The sequence below is a fragment of the Salvelinus namaycush genome, chromosome 2 (assembly GCF_016432855.1).
Source record: "Salvelinus namaycush isolate Seneca chromosome 2, SaNama_1.0, whole genome shotgun sequence".
NCBI classification, from domain to species: Eukaryota; Metazoa; Chordata; class Actinopteri; order Salmoniformes; family Salmonidae; genus Salvelinus; species Salvelinus namaycush.
The window spans coordinates 11295334-11319063 of NC_052308.1; the positions used below are offsets into that span (position 1 = coordinate 11295334).

The 23730-nt window shown below is 44.9% G+C and overlaps 1 protein-coding gene across 1 annotated transcript in view; it reads right to left on the reverse strand.

Annotated features, from left to right (window-relative positions):
- Positions 1 to 1008: 1008 nt before the first annotated feature.
- The window catches only part of LOC120020384 (semaphorin-3F-like), a 76691-nt gene continuing 53969 nt past the window's right edge, over positions 1009 to 23730 (reverse strand). Inside the window, exons 8-18 of the mRNA XM_038963996.1 lie at positions 22446 to 22585; positions 21090 to 21204; positions 7170 to 7239; positions 4103 to 4247; positions 3780 to 4002; positions 2983 to 3071; positions 2716 to 2757; positions 2372 to 2529; positions 2080 to 2147; positions 1676 to 1809; positions 1009 to 1482 (exon numbers count right to left, since the gene is read on the reverse strand). Coding sequence (XP_038819924.1) covers positions 1009 to 1482; positions 1676 to 1809; positions 2080 to 2147; positions 2372 to 2529; positions 2716 to 2757; positions 2983 to 3071; positions 3780 to 4002; positions 4103 to 4247; positions 7170 to 7239; positions 21090 to 21204; positions 22446 to 22585 — 1658 coding nt within the window. The remainder of the gene's footprint in view (positions 1483 to 1675; positions 1810 to 2079; positions 2148 to 2371; positions 2530 to 2715; positions 2758 to 2982; positions 3072 to 3779; positions 4003 to 4102; positions 4248 to 7169; positions 7240 to 21089; positions 21205 to 22445; positions 22586 to 23730) is intronic.

Here is a 23730-nt window from a genome sequence, read left to right on the forward strand (position 1 = left end):
ACAACATTGAGATGTCATATTTACATATACTACATATACACACAAAAAGTCCACAGCAACTAGTTCTGGAAGAGACTGGCAATATCAATGTAAATATAACAAATGGGGTTGAAAGAAAGCCAGATTGGACCACAGAAGACACAGACACCCCTCATCAGCTTCTGGAAGAGTAGAAAATACTCGAGGGAATTTGGGGTCAAGTCTTGTTTCACCCCAGTTAGGTCAGTTAGGCTGGCTAAGGAAGAGGAGGGCATCATTTCCCACAAGGCCTTTCACTCTCGTGTCTGTCTGTGGCTGTGGGACAAACTCAAAGCTGCAGCCTCCTATGGGCATTTCCTCATCTATCTGCGTGTCCAATGAAGTGCCTTGAAGTGACATCCTTATAGTTCATTGGCTGTGGGAATCAACTGTCCATCATGTCTTTGGGTGAGGTTCATCACACATCAGTGATCTGACTCCTCCCACCTCAGACTGCATACTGCCAGCAGTGGAATGATCCAACACGGAGCCAAATTAACAAAACCTTTTAGAAAGCATTCTTATCAGTCCATTCAGCTGTAGATATTTACACTTTCAAATGTCCTTTCGATGTGTTGCTGCGCTTCATCCAAAATACAGAACATAACGATTTTTGCAATGTAAGAACACCATTTGTAATAAACAATAACACTACCAACAATAATATCATTATAATAACAATCCTATTTGCACAGATTTGCACAAAAAATCCTTGTTTTCTATTTAAGTACAAAGAAATCCACAGAATCTTACTATGTACAACCTACAATAAATACTGTGTATCTTTTTAACAGTTACGAAGAACCTGTTTGTTGTTTGCTTGTAGTGGTTTCTCTTTCTTATCGCTTTTGATCATTACCTTTTTTAATCCTTTGATTGAAGTCTTTCCCATTTTTGGAGGGTTGTGCAGAGAGGGAGAGAGCAGATGGGACAGGGGGTTGGGTGTCGGGTGTTGGGGTAGTGTGTGGCCTGTGGTATAAGCCTACGGCCTCATGTTTCGGCTGGGGTGGTGTGCTCATCGTCATCGTCCTCACGCTCATCGTCATCGTCATGATGCCGGCGGTTGCGGGGCTTCTTCTGCTCTTTCACCTCCTTCAGTTCCTTGGCCTTGCCAACGGCCAGCATGGGGTCCCCTGGACTGCCCTCTCCCAGCTGCCAGTAGTCCTGACAGTACTGGTTGATCAGGCCCATCTCTGGCTGGCTCAGGATGGTCAGCAGGTCCTTGTACTGACCCGCGCTGGGAGTCCAAGGGCTGGACTGGAGGGGTGGCAGGGCTGGGCTGCCTGTCTCTACCAGAATGCTGTTTACCGTGCGGCTGGACAGGACCACCAGCTGTAGCTTGACCAGCGTGTGTTTGAAGTTCTTCTCTGTGGCCGTGCACTGGTAGACGCCGCTGTCTGATGACTGGAGGGAACGCAGCAGTAGACCCAGCTCTGTCTTTAGTGTCCGGCCCTCAGAGCGGATCTGACAGCAGGGAGATATCATTCATTTATCATTGCATTCATTTAGCAATCATTTTCCATAAACAGCAGGCCATATTGTTAAATAATAAAGTAGTCATTTGTCTGATTATCAGCCTGTTTAGAAGGCAGGCTGTATAAGAGTCAATACAGTAGAGTACAGTACAGCTACAGTGGGATGAGAGTTCCTGACTCACCTCTTTCCTCCTGTCGCTGTTCTCCCTCTGCAGGTGCCATTTGAGGGACACATGAGGGGACCTGGCCTGACACTCCAGGAACGTAGTGCTGCCCTCCACCCCATACTGCACCATCTCCAGCGTGTTCTTATTGGCTGCAGCAAAGCATAAGCATCATGACATCACATGCATGTGTTTCAGGCATCATTTCCTCAGACCAAATCAGTCAATTACTGCTCAACATTTAGTGAAGTAGCACAGTAGTAGAATTGACAAAATCATGTCCTCTGTCAAAATCACATTCCCCTTTCACAATATTATACACATGTGATGTTATTGGATACTGCTGCTGTCACACTGAATGGTAACCTCGGTGCTGTTAGAGTGTCTATTTGAGGTACGTTAGAGTGTTCTTGTCAGCTCACCGTTGGAGTTATAGCCTCTGCACTGGCGGATTGGGTTGCCATACTTTACATCCTGTCGACGGCTGCGCCTAGAGGGGTCAGATCAACATTCCCCAAAAATAAAGAGGTTAACTACAAAACGTTCTACAAACTGCAAGTCTGCAGTAAATGTCAAAATATAATTAAAGAGTAGAGACAATGTTGAGAGAACATTGTATTGGCATTTGGCAAAGGTTCCTGCCCCTAAACATGAGCAACACACACACAAAGACGCACACACACACACACACACACACACTCTGTTGGTACTCACCTCTTCTGCGAGGCGGAGTAGCGGGTACAGGACTTTCCGTCCCAGGCGCAGTAGGGGTCCCGGGCCAGGCAGCAGTCAGCACACACCTCCCCGTACACGTCACAGCGATGGAGGGCCAGGTGGGTCACACCCAACACTGAGCCCACATACAGCTGTTGCTGTAGGGAGGAAGAGAAGGAGAGACTGAGCGAGGAATAGAGACCAATTGGAAAATGTCGGCATAGCATCATCCAGACTTCGGCATTCACTGTTTAAGCTCTGCAGTGAATTATGTGATATTTTATAGGAAGACAATTCTGAATGTGTGTGCACTGAACCATCAGACTGTGGAATGTTCAACTTACCCTTTTGGAGGAAATCTTCATGGTGGTTATGGGAGTTGGCACCTGAAATGTAAGGGATAGAAGCAGATCTTAATAAGAGACGAATAAAAGTTGGAACGATGTTCTACAGAATAAATGTTTCTTACATGAGGAATGAGTTGACAAAAATTGAAAAATACTACTGAGAGAGAGGTAAAATAAGGAGAGAGCGAGAACATGAAAGAGAAAGAGAAGGAAAGGTAGAGGGAGAGAGAGGAAGAACAGGAGAAGAGAGAAAGAGAAACTCACCCTGAACACCTCCACCTCCTCTAGCACCAGCTCCTCAGTCTGCAGGTCATCTCTGGGCAGGACAATTACCTTCTGAACCGTCCCCCTGTCTGAAGACCCAGAGGAGTGATCGTGTTAACCTCTACTCCAGACCAGATCCAGAGGAGTGATCATGTTAACCTCTACTCCAGACCAGATCCAGAGGAGTGATCATGTTAACCTCTACTCCAGACCAGATCCAGAGGAGTGATCATGTTAACCTCTACTCCAGACCAGATCCAGAGGAGTGATCATGTTAACCTCTACTCCAGACCAGATCCAGAGGAGTGATCAGGTTAACCTCTACCCTACTCTAGACTCAGAGGATCAGGTTCTACTCTACTCAAATGTCCTGAGGAAGATAGGGGAATAGGAGTATAGGAGGATCCCCCCGGTCTTGTACAGGGGTCTACAGGAGGCATTCATCACCAGGCTGAGTGAGCACAGTACAGTCATCAACTGTAGAGTCTTCCAGCTCCCACCCTCTGATCCACACCATGATTTACGGCCATAGGGACAGGCTGTGTGAAGTACTGCCAGACGATGACCAGGGTAGTATTACCGTACATTCAAACAAATTACAGTAACTCCACCCTTTCCATAAAAATAGTACTGTAGGCTGTGTTCTTTCGTCTTTGAGAAGACAAGCACTTTGACAAAAATTCTAACATAATACTTTCCCCAGATTATATATTTTTTTCTGAATCTATCACAGTTGTGAACACACACAATAACAAGACTATCAAATCAATCAGCAGGCAGGGACTCAGAGCACTGACCTGTCCCCAGGAAGAGGACCTCGTAGCTCCCATCTGCAGCAGCCACCTGGTCCACGGTGATGGTGGTAAACTCATAGTCCACGTTGTTCCGGACCACCAGGGGGCGCTTGTGTATTGGGTACACAGTGTTGTACATGGTGGGGTGGTTACGCATGAAGTTAATCACCTCGTCTGGGTAATCCTTAGTGGACTTCATGTTGGGGGTGAACGTACCACCGGGACACTGGGTTTAGAAAGAGAGCAGAACCAGCTATGTTAAATGTGGTCATTTATTGAATTTATGAATATGTGTGTGTGTTTATCACCCTCAGCACGTCACTCACTGTCCCAGGACGAGGGTAGGGGATCTTCCCAGTGTAGGCCATCCACTGATAGTTGGGCCCCTCCTTGTGAGCATAGGGTCCATTAAAGACCTGACGGATGTCAGCCATGGAGTAGACACACACTGCTGAGCCCTTAAACACGGATCTGGAAGGGAGAGGTAAAGGGACGAGGAGGCTCAGAAACACTAAAGGGAACAGCTTTAGGAGACATGGGATTACTACTCACTCTCTGAGAAATTAGCTACATTGTCCCTCACATCACATATTCTCTCATAGACATAAGGCAGGCATACTCCAACACTATGATGACCCACAAACACTCTCCACCACAGACAAGCTGTCTGACACACTCACAATCAAACATCACACACAGCCAAGCTAAACATCAGAGAGACCACAGCACACCTCACCACAGCACACCCCACCACAGCACAGCACACCACACCCCACCATAGCACACCCCACCATAGCACACCCCACCACAGCACACCCCACCACAGCATACCCCACCACAGCACACCACACCCCACCATAGCACACCACACCACAGCACACAACACAACACCACATCCCACCACACCCCACCACAGCACACCCCACCACAGAACACCCTACCACACCACAGCACACCCCACCAGAGCACAGCACACCCCACCACAGCACAGCACACCACAGCACATCCCACCAGAGCAAAGCACACCACACCACAGCACACCACACCACAGCACACCACGTCCCACCACACCCTACCACACCACAGCACACGCCACCAGAGCAAAGCACACTCCACCACAGCACACTCCACCACACCACATCCCACCCCACCACAGCACACCCCTCCACAGCACACCACAGCACACCCCACCAGAGCAAAGCACACTCCACCACAGCACACTCCACCACAGCACACACAGCACACCACTCCCCACCACAGCACACCCCACCACAGCACACCACATCCCACCACACCACAGCACACCCCACCACAGCACACCACATCCCACCACACCACAGCACACCCCACCACAGCACACCACACCCCACCAGAGCACAGCACACCCCACCAGAGCACAGCACACCCCAGCACAGCACACCCCACCAAAGCACAGCACACCCCACCAGAGCACAGCACACCCCAGCACAGCACACCCCACCAGAGCAAAGCACACCTCACCACACCCTACCACACCACAGCACACCACACCACAGCACACCCCACCAGAGCACACCCTACCACACCACAGCACACTCCACCACAGTACACCCTACCACACCACAGCACACCCCACCACAGCACACCCTACCACAGCACACCACAGCACACCCCATCAGAGCACAGCACACCCCATCAGAGCACAGCACACCCCACCACATGAAAGCACGGCACACCACACCACAGCACTCCCACGCTGTGCTGTGGTGGGGTGGGGTGTGGTGGGGTGGGGTGTGCTGCTGTGTGGTAGGGTGTGCTGTGGTGGGGTGTGCTGTGGTGGGGTGCGCTGTGGTGGGGTGTGCTGTGGTGGGGTGGGGTGTGCTGCTGTGTGGTAGGGTGTGCTGTGGTGGGGTGTGCTGTGCTGTGGTGGGGTGGGGTGTGCTGCTGTGTGGTAGGGTGTGCTGTGGTGGGGTGCGCTGTGGTGGGGTGTGCTGTGGTGGGGTGGGGTGTGCTGCTGTGTGGTAGGGTGTGCTGTGGTGGGGTGTGCTGTGGTGGGGTGCGCTGTGGTGGGGTGTGCTGTGGTGGGGTGGGGTGTGCTGCTGTGTGGTAGGGTGTGCTGTGGTGGGGTGTGCTGTGGTGGGATGTGCTGTGCTGTGGTGGGGTGTGCTGTGGTGTTGTGGGGTGTACTGTGGTGGGGTGTGCCGTGCTTTCATGTGGTGGGGTGTGCTGTGTTGTGGGCTGGGGTGGGTGGGGTGTGCTGTGGTGTGATGTGCTGTGGTAGGGTGTACTGTGGTGGGGTGTGCTGTGGTGTGGTGGGGTGTGCTGTGGTGTGGTGGGGTGTGCTGTGGTGTGTGGTGGAGTGGGCTGCGGTGGGGTGGGGTGTGGTGTGGTGGGTTGCGCTGTGGTTGGTGGGGTGCGCTGTGGTGGGTGTGCTGTGGTGTGTGCTGTGGTGTGGTGTGGTGGGGTGTGCTGTGGTGTGGTGGGGTGTGCTGTGGTGTGCTGTGGTGTGGTGGAGGGGTGTGGTGTGGTGGAGGGGTGTGGTGTGGTGGAGGGGTGTGGTGTGGTGTGCCGTAGTTGGGTGTAGTTGGGTGTGCTGTCCTGTGGTGTGCTGTGGTGGGGTGTGCTGTGGTGTGGTGGGGTGTGCTGTGGTGTGGTGGGGTGTGCTGTGGTGTGGTGTGCCGTAGTTGGGTGTAGTTGGGTGTGCTGTCCTGTGGTGTGCTGGGTGTACAGTATATTACTATATTAGTACATTCTGTCGAGGGGCCTATCATTAGCACTACAGTAGTTTTAATCAATTGGGCTTCAAGGGGGATGATGACTGTGGCGAGTTAGCATGGAGGCCTTGGCTGAGACGGGGAAACAATTACAGAGCACTTCTCTCACAGACACACATACCAGCATATTTATTATGACTGGGTGTGTGAGTGTGAGAGCGAACTCTCTGTGTGTGTATCCTCCACACAAAATCTACTGTTGCATATATGGGGGCAGGAGCTGCGAGCCGTTTCCTTGAATCCTAATGCTGTGCTGACTGATGGCTTGTTATCAAAGCCCAGCCATGTGGGAACACAGGTTAAGTCTCTCACTGGAGACCCCTTCCCCTCTGTGCTACGGACTGACTTCCTCCTCTGCCTTTGTAGTGTGCAGAGCAGACTGTGTGGAATAGGCTGTTTCAATAACAGAGCGTGTTACACAGGTGCCTTCGGGCAGAATGAATATGGATGGGAGACGGGAAACCACGGACGGAAACCAAACATCTGAACCACTGACTTCATATTTTCTACAGGTCTGCTGAGGAGATCTGATTGAGTGAAAGCTGAAAGGGGCTGTATTGTTCTTGAATGAGACAGATACTTGTGGTAATGATGTGATTGAATTAACGGAGACAAATAACACAGTCAATCAGTGGCTCACCCTGAAACTGAGAACACTCCGTAGATGACAGGATTCTTTGTGTCTTGAGTTGGCTGGATGTACACGTCCCCTGTTAGACAAAAAGATAATTACATATTACTAAAAGTGGTAGTGAAAACATTCTTTCACAATCACAATACTATAGCAGTATGAAGGACTCTGGTAAAACACAGTTAATCTGAGATAAACATGGAAGGATGGTGTCTGTTAAGCGGGGGATCTATTATTCCAACCGGGATTCCTGAGCAGCCAGAGCTAATTCAAAGCGTGACGTACGGACAGTTTCTACTTCCGGTATTGACACAGGACAGGAGGCGGGTTCAAGGAGAAGACCTTTTGGATTGGACAGCACAGCGGTGGTTAGGTTTGTTAGCAGCGTTTCCGGCCATTATGGGGTCCTGAATCAGAACCCTTCCAGAGCAGACACTGATTCCTGCGTCTCAGAGGGGGAAGGTACAAAAATAGAGATCTGTGGTGTAACAAGGCTTTAACGGGAGCCATATGCGGCCCATGATTGTCAGAGCTGAGGTAACTGGACCCTGTATCCTCCAGTGGTTTAATGAGTTAAAAGTGAAAGGAAAAACAATAAAGGGGAAAATGTAAATCAATTTAGAGTCGACTACCTCAACTGAGAAGTATAACACTTCAGCCCCTTGTTGGAAACACAATTCCTGGGTAAAGGTTTTCCATTGACAGAAAAGTGAGGGGGACAGGGAGAGTAGATTGTACGTCTTAGCCCACAGCCACAAGTCATTGGAAAGGTCAATAACTATGAATGTCTAATGATTAGATGATGCATGAAACATTATACTCTTCATGTATAACTCTGGACCACTGTCATGGGCATTTATGAAGCCAGACGTTAGTAGATATCGAGCTTCGTATATATAAAGCAGCTCCACACCCTGACTCTACCCTTTCAGATAAATCTCTCAGCAAATATCAAGTTGAAATGTAAAAACCCTCAAATAACAAAACAGCAGCTCTCTCCATGCACACACTCACCAAATCTCACTGGATTAAGAGTAAAGTCGTATAATAAAACGTTATTTTGAGTTTATCATGCATTAAGATTGTTTGCCCAAAGAATAAACAAATCCGCTTTGACCCACCACTCCTTATTTTTGTAAAGAGAGATTCTTGGCCTCTTAGAAAAGCTGTAACTGCAACTGAGTTTCTTTGACATTCATGAGTGTGTAAAAATATTTGTTTTATTGCCAGGATATGAGAATGACAGGTAATGGCCGCAAACAAGAACGGGAATTAACTGTTGGCTAACAGGAGAGACATTCAAACTACATCTGACACCAGTTTGACATCCCTCCTGGCTGCAAACGGAGAACTTCAATCAAATGTGGAACAAGTTGCATCATTTTCTTTTATTCTGGACTTTTTTTTTGATGTGTCAGAGCAGACTAAGACTCCTTGAGGAGTTTCTAAAGTCAGCAGTGTGCCTGCAAAAATAATGCTCTGTTGTTAATGCTAGAGAATGAGGATGACAAAATATCATAACTATGAGAGAAATTGTGCTATTTTGTGTATTTTCATTTTTGTCATTGTGCATGTATAGTTTTATTATAGATAACCAATAACCATACCGTACCTTGAATTTTGCCTTATGCTGATTATACAATTACCATTTATATCATGATGAAAACTAATGCAGCATAATGTACTTCAATAGTTGGAGTTTCATTCCAAAACGCTATATATCAATTTTCAGAAATATTGGTAAATTAGCTTTTATTGTTAAAATAAATTATGAAAGAGATTGATGTGTTTTTTCACTATCTAATCATGGCATGTTCAATGACAGACATGTATTTGTTTAAAATCACTAATCATGTTTAGTTTTTTTAACAAAATGCTATATATCCGCCTCACTCTCAGAGAAATAATAGTTTCTGATGAAACAACACAAATGTGAAAATTGGTGCATACAGCGTTTTGAGAAAAAGAAATCTTCAATTGAAAATTGGGTTGGGACAAGTTTTATATGTTACAGTAGATAAATGTGACAATGTGCATTCACAAAAGCCTCTTCTGAATGGTCATGGTGGGTAAACAGAGAGACATAGGGTCTGTCTGTCTGTCTGTCTGATGACTGTAATGACTGCATTACCAAAAATGGTGTATGGTCTCTACCCTTCAGACCCATCTGACTGCACAGCACTTAAAAAGTATATGGTCTCTACCCTGGGGACCCGTCCGACTGCAAAGCATTACAAAAGCAAACACAAATAAAAACCACATGGCTCCCTTTGTGACACAGAAAAGCATGTAGTCAAAATGAAGTCACATTGCTCAAGAATGATGACTATGAGAAAAATAATGGTGGACGGTAAAAAACCTTAGACTGGAAGGAAAAGAGTTGGCTTCTGGGGCTCTGCGCTTGTAATACCTTAAATAACTATGAAATGAACCAGAAACCAAATGGTCCTTTCCCCATCACACTTTTGAAATGGCAATAAAAATCCCAATACCCACACATTCATTTTCATTTTTTCTGACAGACACGTTATTCTGTCTGGAATCCTGCCATCTCTTTCTTTCTTTCTTTCTTTCTTTCTTTCTTTCTTTCTTTCTTTCTTTCTTTCTTTCTTTCTTTCTTTCTTTCTTTCTTTCTTTCTTTCTTTCTTTCTTTCTTTCTTTCTATCTCCCTTTCCCCCCATGCCTCTCTCTCTCCAGACTCTACTGTACATAGCTCCCATGCTGGCCTGGAAGACAAGAAGACTTGGATCCTTTCTCCTTTTCGAGCCAAGACATCCTCAACATCTGACTCTAGTGGTGTAGTGGTGCCTGGAGAAGCGGGTATACTCTAATTTTGCCCAAAAATTCCCAAACGGCTCGCCAGGCGAAGGAAAGGCGCCCTGTGTGAGAAATTCGGAGAAACAGTGACATACACTCTGAATGACCTAAACTGATCAATCCCATACTGGTTATTCACATTCAGGCCAAACCATGCTGTACAAGTAAACTAATAATAAGCCTACTATTGAAACAGATAAATGAGGCTGTCAACTGAGTCAGAAATTCACAGGATTCAGATTTTCGCAATTTTTTTCAGGTTTTTACTCTCAGTGACTCTTTTTAAATAAAAAAACTACAAAAATGGATGTTCTAAGTCCATAAAAAGTCAATAAAAAAGCCTAGTACAGCCACCTAGCCCTGTTGTTTTGTTAGCAGTGTTTCTGTAGTACAACCAACTAGCACTGTTGTTTGGATAACGGTGTTTCTGTAGTACAGCCACCTAGCCCTGTTGTTTTGTTAGCAGTGTTTCTGTAGTACAACCATCTAGCCCTGTTGTTTTGTTAGCAGTGTTTCTGTAGTACAACCAACTAGCACTGTTGTTTGGTTAGCAGTGTTTCTGTAGTACAACCAACTAGCACTGTTGTTTGGTTAGCAGTGTTTCTGTAGTACAACCATCTAGCCCTGTTGTTTGGATAACGGTGTTTCTGTAGTACAGCCACCTAGCCCTGTTGTTTTGTTAGCAGTGTTTCTGTAGTACAACCAACTAGCACTGTTGTTTGGTTAGCAGTGTTTCTGTAGTACAACCATCTAGCCCTGTTGTTTGGATAACGGTGTTTCTGTAGTACAACCATCTAGCCCTGTTGTTTTGTTAGCAGTGTTTCTGTCGTACAACCAACTAGCACTGTTGTTTGGTTAGCAGTGTTTCTGTAGTACAACCACCTAGTACTGTTGTTTTGTTAGCAGTGTTTCTGTAGTACAACCACCTAGTACTGTTGTTTTGTTAGCAGTGTTTCTGTAGTACAACCACATAGCCCTGTTGTTTGGTTAGCAGTGTTTCTGTAGTACAACCATCTAGCCCTGTTGTTTGGATAACGGTGTTTCTGTAGTACAGCCATCTAGCCCTGTTGTTTGGATAACGGTGTTTCTGTAGTACAGCCATCTAGCACTGTTGTTTGGTTAGCAGTGTTTCTGTAGTACAACCAACTAGCACTGTTGTTTTGTTAGCAGTGTTTCTGTAGTACAACCACATAGCCCTGTTGTTTTGTTAGCAGTGTTTCTGTAGTACAGCCACCTAGCACTGTTGTTTTGTTAGCAGTGTTTCTGTAGTACAACCATCTAGCCCTGTTGTTTTGTTAGCAGTGTTTCTGTCATACAACCAACTAGCACTGTTGTTTGGTTAGCAGTGTTTCTGTAGTACAACCATCTAGCCCTGTTGTTTGGTTAGCAGTGTTTCTGTAGTACAGCCACCTAGCACTGCTGTTTTGTTAGCAGTGTTTCTGTAGTACAACCATCTAGCCCTGTTGTTTGGTTAGCAGTGTTTCTGTAGTACAGCCACCTAGCACTGCTGTTTTGTTAGCAGTGTTTCTGTAGTACAACCATCTAGCCCTGTTGTTTGGTTAGCAGTGTTTCTGTAGTACAACCATCTAGCCCTGTTGTTTGGATAACGGTGTTTCTGTAGTACAGCCATCTAGCCCTGTTGTTTGGTTAGCAGTGTTTCTGTAGTACAACCAACTAGCACTGTTGTTTGGTTAGCAGAGTTTCTGTAGTACAACCACATAGCCCTGTTGTTTTGTTAGCAGTGTTTCTGTAGTACAGCCACCTAGCACTGCTGTTTTGTTAGCAGTGTTTCTGTAGTACAACCATCTACCCCTGTTGTTTGGTTAGCAGTGTTTCTGTAGTACACTCACCTAGCACTGTTGTTTGGTTGCAGTGTTTCTGTAGCACATGAGAATGGAGTAGCAAAATAAAATGGCCACTGGATTGATGGAAATAATCATGATATCATTCTGCCAGGTAGACATAGACTACTTTGTAGCTAGTTAACATTTTATTGAGAAGGTTTTTGGGAAAGCCTTTCCATCTACCAGAAGACGGTTAGGCTTATCATTAGAATCACTATATTTGTTCTTGCTCCTTAAATTGTTTGAAAGCCCCTCTCAGCCCCCCTCTCAGCCCTCCTCTCAGCTCTTCTCTCACCACCCTTCTCAGCCCTCCTCTCACCACCCCTCTCAGCCCTCCTCTCAGCCCTCCTCTCACCATCCCTCTCAGCCCTCCTTTCAGCCCTCCTCTCACCACCCCTCTCAGCCCCCCTCTCAGCCCTCTCACCACCCCTCTCAGCCCTCCTCTCACCACCCCTCTCAGCCCTCCTCTCAGCCCTCCTCTCAGCCCTCCTCTGACCACCCCTCTCAGCCCTCCTCTCAGCCCTCCTCTCACCACCCCTCTCAGCCCTCCTCTCAGCCCTCCTCTCAACCCTCCTCTCAGCCCTCCTCTCAGCCCTCCTCTCAGCCTTCCTCTCACCACCTCCTCTCACCACCTCCTCTCACCACCTCCTCTCAGCCCTCTTCTCACCACCGCCTCTCAGCCCCCCTCAGATGCCTCTTCTGGGCTCCACCATTAAGCTGGAATCCTTAATGGTGAAACTGCCACGTCCGTTTGCAATATTACAACAACAAAGACGCTACTGCAAACAACCAACACTGTTTTCCCCCTCTGACATCATTGCATGTGCAATAGAAGAGCACAATATGTACTGCAAAAAAAAAGGTTGTGGGGTGGCCAGTGGCACTGTTTCCCCCTACTGCGGATTCCATCTTTATGATAGAGACTTTAGACATCCGTCACTTAGACAGACGTGTGATGGATAGCTGTACGTTCAGCGGTGACAAGCCTAGTATGACCTCACTGAGTGTGTCCCAGACTGCTCTCAGACTGAGGGAAACCTATTGACCTGCAGGAGGGACTGTTAAAAAGGCGGTGACATTGACGGAAGACGAGAGAAGTAAGAAAAATAGACATTGACATTGAGTAAGAGTTGAGTACTGCTGAACATAAGTGTGTGGTTTAGGTAGTCATGCTGTATCAAAACAACTGGTCGTTCAGCCCTCAGCCTAAGGCTGAAATGAGCCTCCACTAGGCTACAGGCCTAATATATAACAAACACAATCAAGTAATGATTGATGGCAGCAGTAAAAACAAATGACCTGCAATAAAACAAAATCACATCAGTTATTGTGATTGCATTGGACCGCTATTGAAATATGTCCTACTAATAACTAGTTTTCATGATCATTTTAAAGGAGAGTGCTCAAGCCTCCTCAGAGTCAGACTTCCTCAACACAGTGCATTTCACTGATGTTTTCCTTAGATGGTGAGCTATCAGTCATGTGAGAGGAGAGATGTGAGTGACAGGCAGGGATGATCCCTCTAACCCTGCAGGGCGCCCCCCTGGCTGATCCAGATCCAGAACTTAAAGCCCTGCGCCTCATTACCAGTCCTCCCTAGACACCTACACACACCTCTACTCTCAGCACTTCCACTGTTGTCTTATTGAGGTAACCTGATCCCAGATCTGCTTATCATACAGGAGTGATGTTGATGTCCACAGCTGGGTGGGACAGCGATATCTTAACCACTGCAGTACCTTCCTCAGAATTCCCATCTGTGTTGCTTTACAGGTGCAGAACAGTACAGTACGTGTATAGACCCATTAGTACAGACGGACATTCTGTGCCTTGCAGAATAATTAATCAAACAACATTGTAACAGTCATCAACTCTTTGCTGATTTCCTTTTTGCCCTAAACCAAAACTATACCAGAGAGCAGAGCTGAAGAGATGGCAATTCGCTACACCCGCAATAACATCAGCTAAATATGTATATGTGACCAATGAAATTTGATTTGATTTCAGTGAAAACACAATGGAAGAGTTAGTGTCTGTTAGGAATCTGTGCTTGGCTATGGTGGTGCATGTGGAATCTGTCAGCAGATACATATACACTCTTGTTTTCTATTAGCCGGGTCATGGCGTCACATTGATGCTTTCACACTCCATCAGCTAGGCTCTCAATTAGGGCTGTGGTGGTCACGACATTTTGTCAGGCGGTAAATGTCAAGCAAATGACTGCCGGTCTCATGGTAATTGACCGTTAACTATCAGAAGCACACGTTCAGCTTCTCCAGGCCTCCAGCATACAAGCCGCTGATGCACGTCTTGGGAACATCAACATTTAGAAAAGTCTAATAAATCCATTTAATATACACAACATCACAATAAATCCATTATCTAGATAATTTAGTGGACAATATATGTTAATAAATTCCATGACATTATTTTATATTATATAATTTTATAGTAAGAAGAATATATACTGAACAAAAATAGAAAAGCAATGTGTAAAGTGTTGGCCCATGTTTCATGAGCTGAAATGAAAGATCCCAGAAATCTTCCATACGCACAAAAAGCTTATTTCTCTAAAATGTTCTATGTGCAATAATGTGCACAAATTTGTTTATATCCCTATTAGTGAGCATTTCTCATTTGCCAAGATAATCCATCCACCTGACAGGTGTGGCATATCAAGAAGCTGATTAAACAGCATGATCATTACACAGGTGCACCTTGTGCTGGGTACAATTAAAAGGACACTCAAAATGTGCAGTTTTGTCACACAACACAATGCCACAGATGTCTGAAGTTTTGAGCGAGCGTGCAATTGGCATGGTGACTGCAGGACTGTCCACCAGAGCTGTTGCCAGAGAATTTAATGTTCATTTCTCTACCACAAGCCACCTTCAACGTCGTTTTAGAGTATTTGGCAGTACGTCCAACCGGCCTCACAACCGCAGACCATGTGTAACCACGCCAGCCCAGGACCTCCGCATCTGGCTTCTTCACCTTACGGGATCGTCTGAGACCAGCCACCCGGACAGCTGATAAAACTGTGGGTTTGCACAACCGAAGAATTTCTGCACAAACTGTCAGAAACCGTCTCAGGGAATCTCATGTGCGAGCTCGTCGTCCTCACCAGGGTCTTGACCTGACTGCAGGTTGTTGTCGTAACCGACTTCAGTGGGCAAATACTCACCTTCGATGGCCACTGGCACGCTGGAGAATTGTGCTCTCCACGGATGAATCCTGGTTTCAACTGTACCAGGGAGATGGCAGACAGCCTGTATGGCGTTGTGTGGGCGAGCAGTTTGCTGATGTCAACGTTGTGAACAGGGTGCCCCATGGTGGCAGTGGGGTTATGGTTTAAGCTATGAACATATGCTACGGACAACAAACACAAATGCATTTTATCGATGGCAATTTGAATGCACAGAGATACCATGACGAGATCCAGAGGCCCATTGTTGTGCCATTCATCCGCCACCATCACCTCATGTTTCAGCATGATAATGCACAGCCCCATGTCACAAGGATCTGTACACAATTCCTGGAAGCTGAAAATGTCACAGTTTTTCCATGGCCTTCATATTCACCAGACATGTCACCCATTGAGCACGTTTGGGATGCTCTGGATCGATGTGTACGACAGCGCGTTCCAGTTTCCGCCAATATCTAGCAACTTCACACAGCCATTGAAGATGAGTAGGATAACATTCCACAGTCCAAAATCAACAGCCTGATCAACTCTATGCAAAGGAGATGTGTAACGCTGCATGAGGCAAATGGTGGACACACCAGATACTGACTGGTTTTCTGATACACACCCTACCTTTTTTTAAATATATCTGTGACCAACAGATGCATATCTGTATTCCAAGTCATGTGAAATCCATATATATACACAGTGCATTCAGAAAGTATTCAAACCCCTTAACTTTTTCCAAATTCTCTTACATTACAGCCTTATTCTAAAGTGGATTCAATATTTTTCCCCTCTTCAATCAACACACAATACCCCATAATGACAAAGCGAAAAACAGATTTTTTGAAATTTTTGCAAATGTATTACAAATAAAAAAAAGAAAGACGTTACTTACATACTAAGTATTCAGACCATTTGCTATGACACTCTAAGTTGAGCTCAGCTGCATCCTGTTTCCACTGATCATCTTTGAGATGTATCGACAACTTGATTGGAGTCCACCTGTGGTATATTCAATTGATTGGACATGATTTGGAAAGGCACACACCTGTCTATATAAGGTCCCACAGTTGAAAGTGCATGTCAGAACAAAAACCACACATTACAGCCCCCTTGGAGTTTGCCAAAAGGCACCTAAAAACTCTCATGAGAAACAAGATTCTCTGGTCTGATGAAACCAAGATTGAACTCTTTGGCCTGAATGCCAAGCGTCACATCTGGAGGAAACATGGCACCATCCCTACGGTGAAGCATGGTGGTGGCAGCATCATGCTGTGGGAAAGTTTTTCAGCAGCAGGGACTGGGAAACTAGTCAGGATCGAGGGAAAGATGAATGTAGCAAAGTACAGAGAGATCCTTGATGAAAACATACTCCAGAGTGCTCAGGACCTCAGACTGGGGCAAAGGTTCACCTTCCAACAGGACAACAACCCTAAGCACACGGTCAAAACAATGTAGGAATGGCTTCGGGACAAGTCTCTGAATGTCCTGGAGTCGCCCAGCCAGAGCCCGGAGTTGAACCCAATCGAACATCTCTGGAAAGACCTGAAAATAGCTGTGCAGTGACGCTTGTCATCTAACCTGACAGAGCTTGAGAGGATCTGCAGAGAAGAATAGGATAAACTCCCCAAATACAGGTGTGCCAAGCTTGTAGCGTCATACTCAAGAAGACTCAAGGCTGTAATCGCTGCCAAAGGTGCTTCAACAAAGTACTGAGTAAAGGGTCTGAATACTTATGTAAATGTGATATTTCAGATATACACTACCATACAAAAGTTTGGGGTCACTTAGAAATGTCCTTGTTTTTGAAAGAAAATCACATTTTTTGTCCATTAAAATAACATAAAATTGATCAGAAATACAGTGTAGACATTGTTAATGTTGTAAATGACTATTGTAGCTGGAAACAGCAAATATTTCATGGAATATCTACATAGGCGTACAGAGGCAACCATCACTCCTGTGTTCCAATGGCACGTTGTGTTATCTAATCCAAGTTTATAATTTTAAAAGGCTAATTGATCATTAGAACCCCCTTGTGCAATTATGATAGCACAGCTGAAAACTGTTGTACTGATAAAAGAAGCAATTAAACTGGCCTTCTTTAGACTAGTTGAGTATCTGGAGCATCAGCACTTCTGGGTTTGATTACAGGCTCAAAATGGCCAGAAACAAAGAACTTTCTTCTGAAACTCGTCAGTCTATTCTTGTTCTGAGAAATGAAGGCTATTCCATGAGAGAAAATGCCACGAAACTGAAGATCTCGTACAACATTGTGTAGTACTCCACTCCTAGAACAGCACAAACGGGCTCTAACCAGAATAGAAAGAGTATTGGGAGGCCCGGTGCATAACTGAGCAAGAGGACAAGTACATTAGAGTGTCTAGTTTGAGAAACAGACACCTCACATGTCCTCAACTGGCAGCTTCTTTAAATAGTACCTGCAAAACCAGTCTCAATGTCAACAGTGAAGAGGCGACTCCGGGATTCTGGCCTTCTCAGATCAAGAATAGACTGACGAGTTTCAGAAGAAATTTATTTGTTTCTGGCCATTTTGAGCCTGTAATCGAACCCACAAATGCTGATGCTCCAGTTACTCCAGTGTATTTTTTAAAAATAAATGTTCTAAAATGTCTAAAAACCAGTTTTTGCTTTGTCATTATGGGGTATTGTGTGTAGTTTGATGAGGGAAAAAAACTATTTAATCATTTTTAGAATAAGGCTGTGACGTAACAACATTTTGAAAAAGTCAAGCTGTCTGAATACTTTCCGAATTAACTGTATATATACATTTTAAAAACAAGACAGTTGTGATGGAAACAGGAAGTTTATATACTCTTGAGTGCAAAGCTGTCATCAAGATGTGCAAAGCTGTCATGAAGAATCTAGGTGTGTCCAAACTTTTGACTGGTACTGTATATATAGTTGAAGTCGGAAGTTTACATACACTTAGGTTGGAGTCATTAAAATTAGTTTTTCAACCACTCCACAAATGTCTTGTTAACAAACTATAGTTTTGGCAAGTCGGATAGGACATCTACTTTGTGCATGATACAAGTATTTTTCCCAGCAATTGTTTACAGACAGATTATTTCACTTATAATTCACTGTATTACAATTCCAGTGGGTAAGAAGTTTACATACACTAAGTTGACTGTGCCTTTAAACAGCTTGGAAAATTCCAGAAAATTATGTCATGGCTTTAGAAGATTCTGATAGGATAATTGACATCATTTGAGTCAATTGGAGGTGTACCTGTGGATGTATTTCAAGGCCTAGCTTCAAACTCAGTGCCTCTTTGCTTGACTGTAACGGGTGTCGTCGGATGAGGAAGAATCAGACCAAAGCGCAGCGTGGTAAGTGTTCATGACTTTTATTGAACTGAACACTGGAACAAAATAACAAAGAGAATAAACGAAACCGAAACAGTCCTGTCAGGTGCAGAAAACACTAAACAGAAAATAACTACCCACAAAACACAGGTGGGAAAATGCTACCTAAGTATGGTTCCCAATCAGAGACAACGATAGACAGCTGTCCCTGATTGAGAACCATACCCGGCCAAAGCAAAGAAATACAACACATAGAAAAATGAACATAGAATGCTCACCCAAATCACACCCATACCAAACCAAAATAGAGACATAAAAAGCTCTCTAAGGTCAGGGCGTGACATTGACATTATGAGAAAATCAAAAGAAATCAGCCAAGACCTCAGAAAAGAAATGTAGACCTCCATAAGTCTGGTTCATCCTTAGGAGCAATTTCCAAACGCCTGAAGGTACCTCGTTCATCTGTACAAACAATAGTACGCAAGTATAAACACCATGGGACCATGCAGCCGTCATACCGCTCAGGAAGGAGACGCGCTCTGTCTCCTAGAAATGAACGTACTTTGGTGCGAAAAGTGCAAATCAATCCCAGAACAACAGCAAAGGACCTTGTGAAGATGCTGGAGGAAACAGGTACAAAAGTATCTATGTCCATAGTAAAACGAGTCCTACATCGACATAACCTGAAAGGCCGCTCAGCAAGGAAGAAAACACTGCTCCAAAACCACCATAAAAAAGCCAGACTACAGTTTGCAACTGCACATGGGGACAAAGATCGTACTTTTTGGAGAAATGTCCTTTTGTCTGATGAAACAAAAATAGACTGTTTGGCCATAATGACCATTGTTATGTTTGGAGAAAAAAGGGGGATGCTTGCAAGCCGAAGAACACCATCCCATTCGTGAAGCACGGGGGTGGCAGCATCATGTTGTGGGGGTGCTTTGCAGCAGGAGGGACTGGTGCACTTCACAAAATAGATGGCATCATAAGGTAAGAAAATTATGTGGATATATTGAAGGAACATCTCAAGACATCAGTCACGAAGTTAAAGCTTGGTCGCAAATGGGTCTTCCAAATGGAGTATACTTACAAAGTTGTGGCAAAATGGCATAAGGACAACAAAGTCAAGGTATTGGAGTGGCCATCACAAAGCCCTGACTTCAATCCTATAGAAAATTTGTGGGCAGAACTGAAAAAGCATGTGCGAGCAAGGAGGCCTAAAAACCTGACTCGGTTACACCAGCTCTGTCAGGAGGAATGTGCCAAAATTCACCCAACTTATTGTGGGAAGCTTGTGGAAGACTACCCGAAACGTTTGACCCAAGTTAAACAATTTAAAGGCAATGCTATCAAATACTCATTGAGTGTATGTAAACTTCTGACCCACTGGGAATGTGATGAAAGAAATAAAAGCTGAAATAAATCATTCTCTCTACTATTATTCTGACATTTCACATTCTTAAAATAAACTGGTGATCCTAACTGACCTAAGACAGGGAATTTTTACGAGGATTAATTGTCAGGAATTGTGAAAACCTGAGTTTAGATGTATTTGGCTAAGGTGTATGTAAACTTCCGACTTCAACTGTATATATACATATATTTTTAAATTAATTATTTAAGTTGACTGATTTCCTTATATGAACTGTAACTAAGTAAAATCTTTGAAATTGTTGTATGTTGCATTTATATTTTTGTTCATTGTAATTTAACTTATTTGAATAAAATAGAAAGGATATTTTTCCCATTCCTGAGCGAGTGCGCATGTGAAGTGGCTATGTTGAGTGTAAAAGTGATAATTTGAAACAGATCCTATACATGGGCGGCATAATGCAACTATATTGATGATTTGAAAAAGTCTAATAAAATACACTTGCGCTCTTTTTCTTGCCTCAGGCTGTTCTCTCATTAAGTGATAACATTCTCATCCATCAGACTATTTTCAATTGAATCTCGCCTTTACTAATATTTGAAATGAGTTTTGATTTAAAATGGCCATCATCAGATAGGTAGGAACAGGGTCGGGGTAAAAAGATGTCATCCATATGCCCTCTACTAGTGCATCACTGGGTCCAAGCTTCCTGCCATCCAGGACCTATTTTTATACATTTTTTCTTAACTCTATTTCTTAAACTGCATTGTTGGTTAAGGGCTTGTAAGTAAGCATTTCACGGTAAGGTCTACACCTGTTGTATTCGGCGCTTTCCTGTGGTTCCTTTTTCAATTATGCCAGGTAGGCTACTCTGGTTTTACAGCGGAGCAATGTGCTTAATATTAGCATCTGATAAATAAATATAGTAGCAGTAGAAAGCCTCTAACTCTATTCCGCCCAAACTCTGCATGCCACGGGCTCTCCAATCCTGTTCCTGCAGCTACCCAGTGCTTAGTTTGCGAAACCAAGTGAAATCTATTCAGGAACATTGATAGTAACATGTTTTCACAACCAAACATATTTAATTAAACTGTTGATAGTGTTGTTTTTTAAATGTTTTTCTGCAGTGCGTAATATGCATTAGTGCAGTTTGGAACGGTTCAAAAGAACTCAGATGTTATAGAGATACTACAGAAAGATTACAGATATCTGAACTGATGGTTGGTCCTTTTACACACTGTCGCTTTTAGGTGGAGTGGAGCAAACTATGTTGAGGGAACAGAGGAGTAGGACAACGCTTGAGGAAAATGGTGAAGTTACGTTAAGAACATAACTACTAGGCTATACCACTGTTGGGAAATGATGCCTACTTACGGAGCTCATCGAAGTGGGTCTCTATGCCGTCCACCCCAGGCACAGAGCAGATGAGTCTGGCCTTCAGGAAAGTGCTCCACTTGTTGACCAAGCAGCAGTGTCCACCGTCATCATTCTGCAGGGGGGAGACAAACACAACAAGTGGACCGGTCCACAGATTCAAACCAACAGCTGTTTGATACAGACAACTAGCAGCCAACACTAGCTTACAGAGAAGTTGAGAGTGAAAACATCAGATCTGTGGGTCAGTCTGTCCACCCCATCTGTTGTGGACAGACGCCTGCCCCTACAGAGGCCTGGTGATGCCCAGTGAAAATTATTCACAGCCCAGTAATCCTTGCAAAACATTACGAAACGTGTTCATTACGAAATGTTCAAGTGAAAAATCATAGAATGCTATTTATGCAACAATTTATATTGGAGTAATATGCTACTGAACATCATGCAAAGGTTATACTATTCCTTTGTTTTGTAGCTCCTACACAAACATTTGATGTACTCTTAAATTGTATCAACATGTGAACTCGTTCTACCATGTATTGTATGTATACTGTATCTACGACAGTAGTGTTATTTCCAGTGGGCGTCATCAGAGAATCTGTCCTTAATGGCCATGTACTCTTAAAAATCTCCATCCGGCACAGTCAGAAGAGGACTGGCCACCCCTCACAACCTGGTTCCTCTCTAGGTTTCTTCTTAGGTTCCTGCCTTTCTAGGGAGGTTTTCCTTGCCACCGTGCTTCTACATCTGCATTGCTTGATGTTTGGGGTTTTAGGCTGGGTTTCTGTATAAGCACTTTGTGACATCTGCTGATGTAAAAAGGGCTTTATAAATACATTGATTAGATTTGAGGACAGTGGCTTAGGATCCAGAGACAGACAGGACCAACGTCCCAAAGGTCCCATAGGAGACGTGCAGCAAGAGGGGGAAGGTTTGCACACAGCACAGGGTTACCCTCTGACCCCCTCTAAGGGTAAACAACGTTCTGAGTCACTGCAGCCACTGGATACGTACATCATTAGATCAACATTACCCAGAGAGTGTTATGTGTATGTGTGTTTATGTGTATATACTGGAGGCCAAAGGCAAACTCTCCCACTCCAACAGAATATCACAGGGGACAACAAGCATTCCCTTTAGTTTGGTTTTCTTAGACTCCTCATTGGCTGTTGAGGAAGTGGGGGGCAGAGATGGTTTAAGGGGATTTTCCAAGGAGACCCCTCTACTCTGGGGATGTCTCAGTATCAGGAGTGGCAGGGTACTGGGTTTGCAGGCTCAGAGGTCACAATACGAGACAAACCCTCACAATTGCAGTAAGAAAACATTTGCAGATAATATGGTTGTGTGGCCACTTACCAGACAGATCCTGCCTATCCTGGACTGGGCCATGGGACTCTGGCCCATCTCTGAAGCCTTCTCCCGGAAGAAGAAGTACAGCTTGTCATCATTCTTCTCAGCACTGTCTGGGATGAGGTGTGCCTTGATGAATATGGGATCTGAAAATAGAGAGAAAGATCGAGAAAGAAAGAGAGAGCAAGAGTGAGAGATAGAGAGAGAGAAAGAAAGAGATAGTTGAAGACGAGACAGATGCTAGTGAGAGTCAGTTGAGGCCTCAAGCTGAGCACATGTCACTACATTCCAAATCAGTTTTATTAATCTCACTGAATGATCACAATGTGGCATCAACCTCTCTTCTCATGATAGCTCACTGATTAGGGCACTGCTGGACAAATCAAACTGATCCTGTCCTCCCTGCTGCAACAGACACAACCCATATGGGGGCAGACCATGTGGGGGGTGGGATGGGGGAGTACATAGAATAGGTTAGAGATGAGTTCATTAGTCACAGGCATGCAGAGATGCAGCTGGAACTGCTGGGTACAGTGAAAATCTTATGCTGCGGGCTCCAACAGCGCAGGTCAAAATAAAATAAAAATAAGAAAAGAGAAGTGAATGAGAAAAAATAAAGATAATAATAATATATACACATTTACAATTGTAGCAATGATAAATTACCATTGGGTGGTGGGGGCAGGGTAAGAATGCCCATAAGGGGAGCAGCAGGGGGGGGAGTGAGAAGTGAATGAAAAAACAGTAATAAAAAAGAATAATATATACATATTTACATTGTAACAGTGATAAATGTCCATTGGGGGGGTGGGGCAGGGTAGGAAGTCTGGGTGCAGGAGGGAGACAGGGGGAGCAGGTAGCTGCCTATTGGCTATTCAGCAGCCTGATGGTCTGGGGGTAGAAGCTATTGGCCAGTCTTCAAGTTATTGCCCTGATGCTCCTGTGCGGTCCGCGTCTGAGAAGCGGGGAGAACAGGACATTGCTCGGGTGGCTGAGGTCCCTGATTATCTTCTTGGCCTTCCTGCGACACCTGGTGTTGTAGGTGTCCTGTAGGGCAGGCAGTGTACCCAATGGTGCGTTAGGCAGAGTGTACCACCCTCTGTAGCACCTTGCAGTCCGCGGCGGTGCAGTTGCCATACCAGGCTGTGATGCAGCCCGACAGTATGCTCTCAATGGTGCTCCTGTAGAACACTGTGAGGGCCCTCAAGGACAGGAAGAATTTCTTCAGCATCCTGAGTTTGAAGAGTCGCTGTTGTGCCTTCTTCACAACGTTCTTCGTGTGGGTTGACCA